Below are 16,046 nucleotides of genomic sequence, written 5' to 3' on the forward strand. Positions count from 1 at the left end.
TATTACTTAACTAACAATATTTCCTTTTTTCAAAAAACCTAAAACTCGTCTGGTTAGAGTCCACGCCCACCGCTTTAACCTGTTACGTATTGCCGTCAGCCTCACGATTTTAAAATTCGTCTGCTGTCCACTTTGGCTCGTTACGTATTACTGTCACCTTCACGGTTTAACGTGTCTGTTAGGGAGATGTCTCCACACCCTTATAAGGAATGATTTGTTTTCTCTTCAATATTAATTTATTATACTTATTTAGTAAATAAATGAATTTTTTTTTAAATACAATATTAAAATTTGAATTTTTAAAAATTATATTAAAAAAAAAATTGGAATATTAATGAGAGGGATATTAAATATTTTTTTAAAGATTTTTATTAAATAAATTAAAAAAAAAAAAAAACAAATATCCGCATCGTCATTGATACTCCGCCACCACACGCTCTCATTCCCCAAGCCTTCAGCTTCGTTTGTCTGAAAAGCTCTTCGCCATTACCCTTCACGTCTTTCTCTCCTCTCAGTCTTCCTCTTCACAGAAGGGAAAATGGGCACTCGCATTTCCCATTTTACCCCTATCCTTTTCCTCTATTTCCTCCTTCTGTCCTCTCCTCCTTCCCCAATCCTTGCCCTAAACATCTCTTCCCTCCTCTCCTCCTTCCCCGACCTCTCCCATTTCGCCGCCCTTCTCTCCGCCTCCTCCATTCTCTCAGATCTCAACCACCGCACCTCCCTCACTCTCCTCGCCGTCCCCAACTCCTACCTCGACGCCTCCTCCGATCTCACCCGCCGCATCCCTCCATCCTCCCTCGCCGATCTCCTCCGCTACCACGTCCTCCTCCAATACCTCTCCCCTTACGACCTCCGTCACATCTCCCCTTCCGGCAAGCTCGTCACCACTCTCTTCCAAACCACCGGTCGTGCCACCAGCGATTTCGGCTCCCTCAACATCACTCGCAATCCTCTCGACGGCATCGTCTCGCTCCATTCCCCTGTTCCTTTCTCCTCCTCCAATGCTACTGTTCTCACTCTACTCAAGAATCTTCCCTACAATGTCAGTATCTTCGCCGTTAATGCTCTCCTTGTCCCCTACGGATTTGATCTCATGGCCTCCGAGACTCGCCCGCCGTTGGGGTTGAATATCACTAGGGCTTTGATCGATGGTCATAATTTTAATGTCGCTGCCTCTATGCTCTCTGCTTCTGGTGTCGTTGAGGAGTTTGAGGCCGATGAAGGCGGCGCTGGGATTACGCTTTTTGTTCCCACTGATACGGCGTTTTCTGACCTTCCGGGGACGGTGAGCCTCCAGTCTCTGTCGGCGGATAAGAAGGCGGTTGTGTTGAAATTTCACGTGCTTCATTCTTATTACCCTCTTGGATCTTTGGAATCCATTGTGAACCCTGTACAGCCGACTCTGGCCACCGAGGACATGGGCGCTGGTAGCTTCACGCTCAACATTTCGCGAGTGAATGGCTCGGTTGGGATCAATACAGGGATTGTTCAAGCATCGGTGACTCAGACGGTGATCGATCAGAATCCGGTCGCTATTTTTGGGGTTTCGGAGGTGTTATTACCGAGGGAGATTTTCGGGAATAGTCCGATGATGACAACCCAGCCTGGTAATGAAATTGTGTCCAGTGCTCAGCCGCCGGATTCAATGGCTATGTCGCCGGAATCCAGTGGACCGCCATTGCATCTTTCATCTCCACCTGGGTATGGTGAGGAAATCCGATCTGTTGCCGTCGCTAATGGCGGGCTGAATTTCTTCATTGCTCTCTGTAGTTGTTGTATAGCATTGTATTTAATTCAGTAGTATAATATTTGATTGATTTTTCCCCGTGATAATTGCTTTCATGTTGCGGGTCTTCTTCTTCTTCTTCTTCTTTCTCCCATTTTATCAGCAAGCCAATTTTCCTGTTCCTGCAACTGTTCTGTTGATTTCCATGGCTGTCTCTGGTGTAAATTAAAAGAGTTGATAATGATTTTGGGGATCTGGGTTTGTTTCAATTTTGGATTTGCAGATTTCTTAGAAGCAAAAATGGTGGAAGAACAGGGGATTTCCTTGCCTATGGCACAGATCCTTTCTTCCAAAACAGAGATTTCACGGCTCTAATCTCTACACCCAATCTCCAGAGATGAGCTCAGGTAATTTTCATTCATATTTCGATTTCGAACCAGATTCGAAATATGTCGTGCGATATGATCTTGTTACAATTTGATTTTAATGAAATTGTTATTAAGATGGAAGACATACTCTTCTTAAAAAGTTTCTAATAATTCAAAGCAAAGTTGTAGGAAATTAAGTCAACCCGAGTCAATCATGTACTCTCCTCTTAAGATGTATACTAGTTGAGTTGAAGGTTCGGTTCGGTTTAGTTGGTAATTTGGAGTTAAGTGTTCTATTCGGTTTGATTGATGATTTAGGGTTGAGTTGTTAGGAGTTTTGTTTGGTTTGGTTGGTGATTTAGGGTTGAGTTGTTAGGAGTTATGTTCGGTTCTACTGATGATTCAGGGTTGAGTTGTTAAATGTTCTATTAGATTCGGTTGGTGATTTAGGGTTGAGTCGTTAGGTGTTCTGTTTGGTTTAGTTGGTGATTCACGGTTTGAGTCGTTAGGTGTTCTGTTCGATTCGGTCGGTGATTTAGGGTTGAGTCGTTAGGTGTTCTATTTAGTTCGGTTGGTGATTTAGGGTTGAGCCGTTACATGTACTGTCCGATTCGGTTGATGATTCAAGGTTGAGTCGTTAAGTGTTCTATTTGGTTCAGTTGGTGATTTAGGGTCGAGCCATTACGTGTTCTATTCGGTTCGGTTGATGATTCAGGGTTGAGTCATCAGGTGTTTTCTTCAAATCGATTGGTGATTCAGAGTCGAGTTGTTAGGTGTTATACTCGGTTCGATTGAGGATTCAGGGTTGAGTCATTTAGTTCGTTTTTAGCTAAATTGATAAAATTATCCTTAAACGTTAAATATTCTTAATGTTTGCTTAACGTCAATTGAAATTTTTTATTTTATCCAATCAAAATTTAAAAAAATAATTAATTTTGGAAAATGTAAAATTAATGTCACATTGATTTCCCAAGTCATTAATATTGAAATTCTGATTCTTTATTTTTAGCATACAAAAAATTAATTTAATTAATTAATTTATAATAAATATAAATTTCAAAATAGTCTACGAAATGTCTCATCACATGAACTAAGTCTATTCAATCACACGTGAATGGCCCCACCATAACCTAAAGTGGATGACAGCATGATATTATCTGGGCCCACCTTCACGGACGGTTCTGATTTAACCCAACTTGACGATTTATTCTCTTTGACCTCACAAGATCAACGCTCAAGATCTAACCAAATATTATTAGAATTTTATTATATTATTTAAGTTTTCAACAATTCACCCAAGGAATCTAGCGTTTTCGATAGCTCACCCGTCGGTATATCAATTAAGCTCATCACTAGCAGATGTTGTTCGTTTTAGCTCGTTATGTATCTCGTCAGTCTCACAATTTTAAAATGTATCTATTAGAAAGAGATTTTCACACTCTTATAAGAAATGATTCGTTTCCCTCTCTAATTAATGCACGTTCAATCGACTCAATGTTAAATTTATTACGTCAGCTCAACTATTTGATTTCTTTTATTTATTTAATTATTTGTATTTAATTGATAATGATTATTGGAGATAGGGACATGGTGGTCGGAGATGGGATGCAAAATCATGAAGCATGTGCATTGGATGCAATTATATGCCATCACATTATTTTATTATTATTATTATTATTATTGTATACTCGGTAAGTGATCCCATTGTTCGGACTGAAAAATGCAATCATATACAACATGTTTCGTGGCTAATAGAACCGAGCTTTCTTGACTAATCTTTGAGCTCTATTTTTCTTTTCGGGTAAGAATGGATGCATAGTACTTCTTTACACGTTTACACACATCCACATGAACCCACTATGTGTCCTCGTTAACGTACTCTCTAGGTTCAACTATGGGCCAGCACCCACTCATATCATGAAAAATCAATGGAAGAAAAGAAGTGCATATAATAATGTGGTGTATGCGTCGATATGTAACATATTGAAGAAGTAATTTATGCTCGTGTGACATATAATAATGTGGTGTACGCGTCCATATGTAACCTAGACCTTAGGCATTCCAAAAGTAACCTCACTTACCTTTTTGGCCTAAGTTGACGTTCCTAAGTTTTTCTTAGCGGATTGTCCTTAAGCTCAACCATAGAAGTTGAGGAACACTATATTAAGCATGATGTTAGTCAGCTATTCGGCTCAGGTTGCTCTATTTAGGTTCTGTACCATTGTTTTGCACGTGTAGTGATTTTATAATTGCTTAATATATACGATGTTATGTTTATGCTATGTTATAAAGTATGTCATGTAACAATTATGTTATGTTATTGACGTTGTATGATGTATGAACCTCCTTATGTCATGCCATGTAAGATATGTAATACGTCCACTCACTCCCTATGAGATATTAGAAAGCCATGTATGTTGATTATGGAAGATAAGACAAGTGTTATGTACGCATGTCTCATAGGACATTACGTTATGAAAAGAATGGAGGTACCACTTGGATCATACGTATATGACATGAATTGATACTACAAGACTTCCTGCATTTTGTATGTCATATGCATCAAGATATCCTCGTCATGATGAGTATGGACACATACATTACAATATCTATGTTTTTCCATGATATTATGATATTAATTTTCGAGAAAGTAATGTTCTAAGCTAAGAACGAGTAGGCAGCAACAACAACTTTAATAGCATATAACTCGAGTATGGAGAATTGACAGCTAGTAAAATTCCTCTATAGTCATTTTGAGGCATTTTAGCACTAGCGGGAATAAACATGATTTTGTGTGCCGGGTCATTTACCCCGTATTGACACAACATGAAATAGTAAAACCCCATCTAGCATGAAATAGTCCGCATTTGAATGAGAGTGATCTTAAAGATATAAAACTATGGTTCTTCCTTTCATTGACTGAATCATAAGAACTTCAAAGTTAATCATGCAGCTTGAAGCAACTATCCCAACTTCTCTTTCATGTCTTTCACAATGATATCGTCATTCGTACCAGAGTACCTTATCTTTACCTGAAAAGGAAGTAGTATGTGACTCGAGTATTTAAAAGCACTAAGTAAGTAACCACTTTGTTGAAGTCGAGAAATGCAAACACAAGTAATCATGGTGTGACCTATCTTTTCATAAAAACATTATGGTCTTCGACTTTACTTTCTAGTTCAGGTAGGGTTGGATGTGTAGTACTTTCATATACATGACTCACGCATGCGCACATGGGCCCACCAAGTGGGCTCATATACGTAGGTCTAGGTCTGGCTAGTTAAGCTAGTACAAACTCACTCTACTAAATGCCACAGAGGAAAAGGTCCCACATAAGATCATAGCGAATATACATGGTTTTCTATTGCACGTGATATACAAAATGTGATAACATCAAACATCGTATATACTTATAACGCTAGTCACACGTCTATACATACAAACATGATACTTGTCATATTATTCATGATTAATATACATGGTTTTCTAATGTCTCATAGGCATAAGGCATAGTTATTAACATAGTTTACATAGTGCGATACATGGAGGTTCATGTATCATATGACATCGATAACGTAATCATATCATGGTATTACTGATAAGAGATAGCATAACATGTACGCAACATAACATATATCATAGCATAAACATAACATAGTACATGTCAAACAATCGTACAACTAGACACATGTAGGGACATAAGACATGTGTCTTCGTACAACAAACAAGTCATCCAACAAAACCAACAATAAAACCAATCGTCCAAGGAGAACAATCCTGAGGATATGACGACTAAGAAAGACTTTAAAAAAATGAAAGTTACTCCATGTATCAACGAGGTGCACCTTCTTTTTTGGTGACTCAATCTTAGGAACTTCATACTTACGCGTGCTTTGCCTGGAGCAATTCTGTGAGATCCCACATTGGTTGTGGAGAACAAAACATTTTTTTAAAAATCTCAAAAATACTCTTTAAATTTTCAAAAATAAAAAATAAAAAAAATACTCCAAGGGACAAATAATAGCTTATTTTTCTAAAATATTATTATTGTAATTAAAATATTAAAAAAAAAGTAATTAATTAGAAGGAAAAAAAAAACCTTTGGGCTTAGTGGGCTTTCTAAACCCATCTTTCAAGCAAGGATTGGGCTTAGAGAGCCCATTCCACTCTAAGCTCCTCAATTGTGAGATTTGGACAGCGAAAAAGTGGTAAACGAGATACATGAATGAATTGAGACTGTATTCGAATGAGAGCGATCTTGAACATATGATATTTAATAAAGACTTATAAAAAATGAAAGTTATTACCGACACCAACAACGTGCACTTTTTTACTCAATTATATTAACTCCAAATTAAACGTGTTTTGTCGAACCTATTCTATATTAGGTGAATGAAGATAAAACATGCTGAAAAAACCCGTATCATAGGAGAAGCGGAACGTCGAGACCATCCAATCAAATACGGAATAGAACTTAAAATTTAAATATTTCTAATATTTTTTTAAAAAAAGTATGTACATTAATACTAAAAATTAAATTCAGAATGGGCGAGCTCCAATGGCGGCGGATCACTTGTACCGTTTTCGTGGGGCTCACTCCGACGACGGTGGATATAAAATTGCTTTCATTTCTCAACTCCCACAATACGACGCCGTTAGTACACGTCGACCATGTGCCGCAGTTTTCGTGCCACGCGGCCCACTTTTATTTCCTTCATTATTTTTTAAAATTAAATAATAAATAATTCTGTGGTCCCCACCTCCGGTCCCGCAACCTGATTTTTTTTTTTTTTTTCTTTTAGTCCCGTGAACGTTTTAATTTTGCCAAATATTCTCCATTTTTCATTTTCATTGAAAACCCATATTTTAATCAAAGCTTATCTTAATTAAAATTAAAATAAACAAAATATATTTGACATATTATTTTAATTTAAATATAATCCAGCGTAATTTAAATTAAAACTTGATAATTATTTAATTAAAAATCCAATTGAAGAATAAAATTGATTTAATTTTCTTAATTAAAAAAAAAAAAGCCATTCTTTAATAATTATATATTAAAATAATGGCCCACCATCGCCATCCTCTGATTCGGGTATTTGCGGCTTAGGGGAGATTGCAAAGTGAGCCAAGCCGACGGCTGAATCAGCTTATGGATGTCCCTTCAGATTTGGCCACATGTCATTGTCAGATTTGCCTGATTCACGGCCAATTTTCTACTACCCGCTATCCACCCCTCCACGTGGACCCCGTTTCTGTTCGGGTGTGGTCCACCCCAAGGAACCAAACTGCGGTTTGGTTAAAAATTTTATTTATGAAGGAGAAAATAAAATGTCTCAAAAAAACAATTATCGCCAAGTATTTTCAACAAATTTATTATATTATTTACTCTCAATTATTAAAATAATTTTAACTAATTAAAATTTAATATAGGTTTTTGAGTTTATTTTATAATTAATCGTAAATTTTTAACCCAACCTATATTTTAAAAATTAGATGTTCGGTATGGTCGAGTAAATTATATTAAATGAGATATATTTATAAATTTTATACCATTATAATAATTTATTAATAAAATAATAAAAAGAATTCAAAAAAAATATATGTATAAAATAATTATTATAATAGAATAATTAAATAATTTTATTAATTATAGTTTATAACTATAATTTTAATTTGAATCAATTAATTATACTTCAACCTTATGATTGAAAGAAGAACCTAAGCTAAAAGAGTTATAATAGGAAAAGAAACAATTCTAAATATAAATAATAATAAAAAATAAAAACAAAATCATATTTAGAAAAAGAATAAATAAAATAAAATAAATAATGTAAAAGTGAAAAATAATCCATACAAATAAATAAATAAATAAATAAACCCTAGTCCAAACTGTGCCACTTATAAGATTTATTTGGGTGGGTGGTCGAGGAGTCGTGAGTTCATCTCCTGAGCTCTAGATTGTCGTCAAGAGACTCGTCATCAAGTTTGATCATAGAAAAGATTCTCTTCAAGTGAACTAGCCTACCCTCTATCTGATCGTAGAAATAAATAACCACTTGAGTCTCAGGTCATTTTTCGAGGTTGAATGGAAGAAGGGGGGAGATCTTCGAACAAGTAAAAGGATCCAATGACTTCGAAAAAATCAAGCGAAGAGTCATATAAGGTGAATCGTCATTTATGTTTGATGTCGCCATTTGGCTGTTGCTTAGAGCTGGTTGTTGTCTCTCTTTCTGGCCGTCGCTTGGAGTTTATGGCCTATTCATTTGTGCATCGTTCAAACTTGTGGGTAGGTTTCTCCTCATCGAAACATGTGGGTAGCTTGCTTCGCGGGCAAACTTGTGTAATCACGTTTGGAATTATTGACATAAATGTAAATATCATAGAATATAGACATTTGTGTGATATGGTCAAATGACCTAAAATGAACCGAAACCACATTGGAATGAAAGCGATCATGAAGATAGGATGGCTAAGAAATGCTTAAAAGAATTGGAATTCAGTGTCTGTACAACGAACTTTATCTTCCTTTTTTTATCTTCATTTTTGGTGGCTCAATTATAGAAATTTCTTAGTTAAGCGAGCTTTACTTGGCGGCTCTTTTCCTATCGAACTTCTAATCAATATTATCACCCACCTTATCCTATTCTCATGTTATCATTTATGTTCTACATGATCGCTCTTTTCCTATCGAATATAGACATCTTGACTATTTGAACACTATGTCGTGTGTATTTCTCTCTGTCAGAAAACCGTTAACATTTTGTTACCTTTAAACTTTCAAAAAAGTTTCAAAAATACCTTCTAACTTTTTAAAAAAAATAATTTATTATTAATTTAGTGAATTAAATTAAAAAGAAAATGTAAGTGGGACAATACAATGTTGAGCATTGTTGGCAAAGGCAGAGCCACGAACCAACCGTATCTATTCGCGTTTTTTTGGGTGAGGGCTACGCGTATTCATGGCTGTGTCCAGCTCAAATATTATATTATATTATATTATCTTTATTATTATTAATTAAATAACATAAATAAATAAATAAATAAATAAATAAATAATATAAAGGCTATTGGACTTGGGAAAGTTTGTTAGGTGCCTTTCAAGCACTATGATTAATAAGGATTCCCTTTCTCTTTGGATATCATCTCTATCCTACGTTTCAAAATACCTTTCTTTTTATATATATATTTTTTAATTTTTTTTTTACTCATTATTAATCGTACTCGTTATTGAGATTAGAGTTGTAAAATCATTCTTTACGGGGACAATCTAAAAGTTTTCGTGAGACCCAAGCTGACACATTTTTCCACTAACTATTTTGAAAACAAAGATTCACTTCGGTATTGACCATTGACCCATGTAATTACCTTCTTGAGGGAGGACAGTTCAAAAACCGTCATAAGACCCACATTAATCTCACAGTGTGAACTAAAGATATAGCATCATATGCTCCAGAGCCACTAACCACCATCTTTGCATCCCTAGATGCCGACTGAGCTGGCTGTCTCAGTAGCAGTGGTATGTGAGATTAATTTTGATGTAAATTACTAAGTTTATTAAACTATTTAAAAAACTAATTAATTAAATAAAATTCAACGTATTGAAATACATTGACTTTTAGTCCAATATTAAAAATATTTATAAAAATGTTAAAAATAATAAAGTAATTTTTGAAAAAATTGAAGTATTTTAAAAACAAATTCCTAATAATTTTTTTTTTTTATAATTCCGAGAAAAAGAAAAATAGAAAAGTTGAAAAGACGGAGGGGTTGGAGAGCCAAGCCGAATGAGCCGAGTATAAACAGTCACGTCAGCAGAACAGAGACGTCGTCATATCCTCCGCAGTTAGGTGTCGTTATAGTTAACGGCGAAAGTAACGGAAACGGCAGAATTTAACGTTTCAAAATCCAGCCCTGCAGTCCCACACAAACACGCCCTTCTTCTACCTTCTAAGCTCTCTCTCTCTCCCTCAGCCGCGCCAGAAACGTTAAAGCAAAATCTCCTTTTCACAGCACTGTTTCTTCATCATCATCATCATCACCATCACCACCACCATCACCATCACCACCTCTTTCTCTATCTGTAATGGAGACTTCTCGGACTTGCCATTCCTAGCGTCTCTGCTGAAGCTACTAGCAGAGAGCTTGAAAATCTCTGTTGTAGTTAGATTTCAGCAGATCTTTTGCTGTTTGAAGTTGAGTTTTACGGTGAGATCTGATTGGGAGAGTTTTTGTGGTATGGAGGAAGAAAACGGCGCTCTGATTCAGAGCCTGATTGATGTAGTGAATGAGATTGCTTGGATCTCGGATTTTAGGCATACTGTCAAGAAGCAGTACTGCAATTTGTCCAGGAGATTGAAGCTTTTGATCCCAATGTTCGAAGAGATTAGGGATAGCAAAGAGCCAGTCCCCGAGGATACTCTCAAGGCTCTCGTATTGTTGAAAGAAGCTCTCGAATCGGCTAAGAAGTTGCTCAGATTTGGAAGCGAGGGGAGCAAGATTTTCCTGGTAAGTTCGCGTTTTATTTGTTGTCTTTATTTCTTTCAGTCATAAGTAATTGTGTGTGTGTATCTGTTGTGGAATCGCATATCTTGAGCTGATTGTCTGTTATCCTTCCTTTTCTTTTTAATAAGATTTCTTCTCGCAATCCTTTATCTTCTTGTACTATTCTCTTCTCCTAATTCCTTTGATCGAAGAAAGCGAGTGAACATTGGCTCCCTTCATTCCAGAATTGTGTATTTGCTGGATTGATTTAGTAGAAAATCGTCGTTCTTGTCGTCGGGCTATCGTGTATATAGTCCAATAACATTTTCGATGCAAATTTAAACATTGAAAAACGCAGTAAAATATATCTGTTACGTTCAGTCCGGATTTTTGTGTGCTAGGAATGAAAGATTTAGAAGACAGGAATTCAGTTGACGTTTCTATTTTTGCATAATATTTACATCATTATGAAACGGCAGAGATATAAATCTTAAAATTCCGTGTGCTTGTCAATTTGGCAAGTAATTGAGTTACAAAAATTTACCATTTTATTGTTTCCACTTGCAGATGACCTTTTCCCGTAGCTGTTCTTTCTATAATTAAACTTTATTTGTATTCATGTCTTTAGTTCAACTGCTTCCGTTTTAAATCCAATTCCAAATGAGCAAGCTAAGCTTAATTGATTTTATCCATCAGGCATATAGATCTGATTGAAATTTTATCGTCACAACAATACAATTACTTCCAACTTCTAGTCAGATGATGCATCAAAGTTCTATAGCTAATTCCAATGGAAAGGAAGGAGCATCTGAAGCATTATAGATATATGTTAGCATATCTACTTTTAATCAAACTTCATTTTGTTATCCTTTCTAGGCCATAGAGAGGGAGCAAATTATGAACAAATTTCATGAGGTAACCGCTCGGTTGGAACAAGCTTTGGAAGGAATAGCCTACGATAAACTTGATATATCCGATGAAGTTAAAGAGCAGGTAAGAAATAAAATTATATCATCTTCTTACTTTGAATTTACAGTCTCTAGGCACGGTACCTGCATGTTAGGTGATAACACTAGCTTGGTTTGATCGACTATCATTCAGGATGACATTCGACTTGTATTTGCAATAAGCCAACCTATTTTGAGGACCTCTGCAACATCTTTATATTGATTTCTTTAAGTGTTGTTCAATGAAATTATTGTTTTAGTTATAATTTCAACTCTTAAAACTATTGCTCATTTTTTAATAAACATTTATATCTAACTGCTGAGCTATGAACGAGTTGACATTGTTTTCTAACGAAGGAAATGATGTTGCCTGAGGGCTGAGAAATACAAACTCTCCTGGGGAAAACCCCTTGTTCACGTCGGGATTGTTGTCTTTGTATATTTATAGTTTTCATTTTTTCTGTCGAAGTTTTCAATTAATATAATTATTGACCCTTTGAATTAGGACTGATACAATTTTTTTTCAATTTTTTCATGTCTTACTGTGAATTTTGGCCTGAAGCCAAAAGTTAGAAATAGCTGTGTTAAAAGTCCAGAAATTGAACGCAAGTTAAAAAATATTATTGACCCAGATGAAATATATTCTGTACTAAACTAGTTGAACTTATATAAAGGTTACAAAGGATGTGGACGAATCTTTTGTGGTGATTAGATCTTCCTTTGTGTTCATCTCTACTAGATATTAGATAACGTTTAGAAGCCTGAAATTAATATTTTCAAATAATTATGTACGCATCTACAATCCTGTATGTAGGTCGAGCTTGTTCTTGCTCAGTTCAGAAGAGCCAAAGGCAGGGCCGATGTTCCGGACTCTGAGTTATTGGATGATATCTCTGCCCTTTATAACACGAGCAATGATTCTTCTATAGATCAAGATCGGCTGAGGAGACTGTCCGAAAAATTACAGTTATTAGGAATATCCGATCTTGCACAAGAGTCAATAGCTTTGGATGAGATGGTTACTGCTACTGATGGAGATCCAGGTCAAAGCATTGAGAAGATGGCAGGGCTGCTGAAGAAAATAAAAGATTTCGTGCAAACGGAGAACCTTGAAATGGACGATCCTGGTACAGAAAAGAATTCTCCAGCAAGTTGTAGTGGACAAATATCCAATGAGAAAAATAACAAGGCCCCAATTATACCAGATGATTTTCGCTGCCCCATATCCCTGGAGTTGATGAGAGATCCTGTCATTGTCTCAACTGGACAGGTACTTGAGCATTTGTGTTTTCTCGTTGATAACAAATAATTTCCACGTTACAGTCTTTGCCTTCACTTATCACCGGCTCTAGTTATTTGCATGACATCCTCATATTTTCAGATACGAGTAGATAGGTAAAAAAACAATATAAGATTGAGATATTTTAGGTGCATAGTGCCACGATCATGCTTGTCCAGGGCATGTTGCCCGTAAAAGTGCGATTGTGACACATAACGTCCTAAAGTTGGAGCCGATTATGTTTCAACTGTCATCCTCGTGCTGGAGTAGTTTTAATGCTTAGTTTCAGATAGGATTACGTACTTTATTGCAAGTCTATGAGTAAGTGTTGCTTGCTGATTTACCATATTATTCATGCTTATATTTTTTTTACTGAAATATGTGACATGTTAAGCCTTTCACATTTGTCTGATGCCTTAGCAGCTGTTGCTCTTGTGCTGATTATGTATTTAAATTTTCTTTGCTGTAGACCTATGAACGTTCCTGCATTGAGAAGTGGCTTGAATCCGGGCATGGGACGTGTCCGAAGACACAACAGAAACTTTCAAGCACTACTCTTACACCAAATTATGTGTTGCGTAGCCTTATAGCCCAGTGGTGCGAGGCTAATGGTATCGAACCACCAAAACGACCCACTAGTGCTCGACCGTGTAGAAGCTCGTCCTCTTGCTCACCTGCTGAACGCACAAAGATTGATATTCTTCTTTGCAAACTTGCATCTGGAAATCCTGAAGATCAACGATCTGCAGCTGGTGAGATCCGACTTCTTGCAAAACGGAACGCAGACAATCGCGTTGCTATAGCTGAGGCTGGTGCAATACCTCTCCTTGTCGGCCTTCTTTCAACTCCCGACTCCCGTGTTCAAGAGCATGCTGTGACAGCACTTCTTAACCTCTCTATATGTGAGGACAACAAGGGAAGCATCATTTCCTCTGGGGCAGTTCCTGGTATTGTTCTCGTTCTCAAGAAGGGGAGCATGGAAGCTCGGGAGAATGCTGCAGCCACTCTTTTCAGCCTTTCAGTGGTGGATGAAAATAAAGTTCGAATCGGTGCCTCCGGAGCTATCCCGCCGCTCGTCACGCTGCTCAGTGAAGGCACACAAAGAGGTAAGAAAGATGCTGCAACTGCTCTTTTCAACTTGTGCATCTACCAAGGAAACAAGGGAAAGGCAGTAAGAGCTGGCGTTGTTCCAACCTTGATGCAGCTTCTCACTGAACCTGGAACAGGAATGGTGGATGAAGCCTTAGCCATCTTAGCAATACTCGCCAGCCATTCCGAAGGGAAAGCTGCCATCGGATCTGCAAAGGCGGTACCGGTTTTGGTCAATGTTATCGGTACAGGATCACCGAGGAACAGAGAGAATGCAGCTGCAGTTCTCGTGCACCTTTGCTCAGGAGACGAGCAACACCTAGTAGAGGCCAGAGATCTTGGAGTGATAAGTTCATTGATAGATTTGGCACGCAGTGGCACTGACAGAGGAAAGCGAAAAGCTGCTCAGTTGCTTGAGCGAATGAACCGACTCTTCGAGCACGCAGCGCACCCGGAGGAGATTCGAGTGCTTCGGTTGCAAGCACCGGAGTCTCGACCTCAAAACCAGGCATCACAATCAACCTCGACCACGGAAGTCGTCGGTAGCTGAGAGGAGACTTGATGTTGCTGGTTTCCGGGCTTGGTTTCTTTTGTTCCTTTTAAATGTGTAATGAAAAGAGGCATGTTTGCTTCACAAAGGGAAGGTGGAAGATCACCTGCCTAATCTGTAAGTTATTATCATAATTTATAATTTTTGTTTAGTTTTGGAGTTTCTAAAGGGAAAGGAAGTTTCAGCTTTGGACAAAAGGCGAAGAGTCTAAAACCTGCCATGTATTAATAATGATACATCCTCAAATTTTTTTAAGAGGAAAATTTAAAGAAAATTTATTGACCCTCGTAGTAGCAGACCCTTTAAGTATTAGTAAAATATATATTAATTTATACATCATTGGCTTTATATTTGAAAATTCATTTTAACATATGTGTTAGCATTCTTTCATTTAAACCAATTTCGTAAAGAAATAATATAGCATATAGCATGCGGTACACAGGTTGAGTTCGATGACAAAAATTTTAGGTTGGTTGGATAGGTGAATCGAACAACCCGAAAAGAGTTTACAACTCAATCCAACCCAACCTAATCTTTTATTTTCGGGTTGGGAAGGGTTGACTTGTCAACTATTTAAGAAAATCCTAAAATTAGGTTACGTTGAGTTGTAACCCTATTTTTGAACAATCTCATAGAGGAACATTATAGCCCCCTTAGATATGAGTATACTGGGATCATATCTTGTGCCCTCGTGAGCGTTGATGAATTTGTTAATCGAGAAATAAACACTTTCAGTAAGGTCAGAAATAGTGAAAATAAAGATAAGTGGCGAGCCACAATGAATGAAAAGTATTATTTCTAGTCACGAATCAAACTTAGGTTCAGTTTACGAACGGTAAGAGCCCAAGCACACCGCTAGCAGACATATTGTCCTCGTTCGGTTTTCCCTTTCGGGCTTCTCTTCAAGGTTTTTAAAATCCGTCTAGTATGGAAAGATTTTCACTCCAACTGATGTGAGATTACACAATCCACCTTCTTCAAGGCCCAACGTCTTAGTGAGTGGCATTACTCATAGCTTATGAACTAAATCTTGGAGATAATCTAAATGAGAATGAGGCAAGAAGTTTTGAAGAAAGAGGCATGAACAGTTGTCTTTATGTTTGTGTTGGGTAAAAAAAAAAGTAGAAAAGGGAAGGAAGAAAATGTTGGTAAGATGGGTGGCAGTGGTGCAGGGAAGATGCTGAGACACAGCGAAGGGGGCTGTGCAGCTTTGTTATGGCTATCAGTTTTGCCCCTTCTCAGCATCCTACTGCTACCCATCTGCCACACTCATGTGCATTCATCCACAAAATTTCTCCCACTCCATTTCCTTGTCTCTCTCCCATAATTCACTTCCAATTCCTCCATCCTATCGTCTTTTTAACGGTTTATTTGGATTGATTTTATAAGTATTAGGGATCGAGTAGAGAGTTGGTTTAGAAAATCTTTTAAATCAACCCAAAATTTCGAGTTAGTTGAATTGGTGAACCGAGCAACCTGAACAGTGTTCACAACCCAACTCAACCTAATCCAATTTAACGATTTATTTTGATTGATTTTATAAGTATTGGAAGTCTAAACGAGTTGGGTTTGGTTGAGGAAAATTTTTGGACTAACTCGA

The 16,046-nt window shown here is 37.1% G+C and overlaps 2 protein-coding genes across 2 annotated transcripts; both read left to right on the top strand.

Moving 5' to 3' along the window:
• Window positions 1-421: 421 nt before the first annotated feature.
• On the top strand, window positions 422-1,998 carry LOC111464948 (fasciclin-like arabinogalactan protein 4). Its single transcript, XM_023109235.1, has one exon. The coding sequence runs from the start codon at window positions 539-541 to the stop codon at window positions 1,802-1,804; it is 1,266 nt and encodes a 421-aa protein (XP_022965003.1). The 5' UTR covers window positions 422-538; the 3' UTR covers window positions 1,805-1,998.
• An 8,018-nt stretch (window positions 1,999-10,016) lies between these two features.
• On the top strand, window positions 10,017-14,729 carry LOC111464857 (U-box domain-containing protein 13-like). Its single transcript, XM_023109112.1, has 4 exons — window positions 10,017-10,605; window positions 11,458-11,574; window positions 12,343-12,798; window positions 13,277-14,729. The coding sequence occupies exons 1-4, from the start codon at window positions 10,336-10,338 to the stop codon at window positions 14,444-14,446; spliced, it is 2,013 nt and encodes a 670-aa protein (XP_022964880.1). The 5' UTR covers window positions 10,017-10,335; the 3' UTR covers window positions 14,447-14,729.
• The last annotated feature ends 1,317 nt before the right edge of the window (window positions 14,730-16,046 follow it).

Source organism: Cucurbita moschata, unplaced genomic scaffold, assembly GCF_002738365.1.
Source record: "Cucurbita moschata cultivar Rifu unplaced genomic scaffold, Cmos_1.0 Cmo_Scf00031, whole genome shotgun sequence".
Taxonomy (NCBI): domain Eukaryota; kingdom Viridiplantae; phylum Streptophyta; class Magnoliopsida; order Cucurbitales; family Cucurbitaceae; genus Cucurbita; species Cucurbita moschata.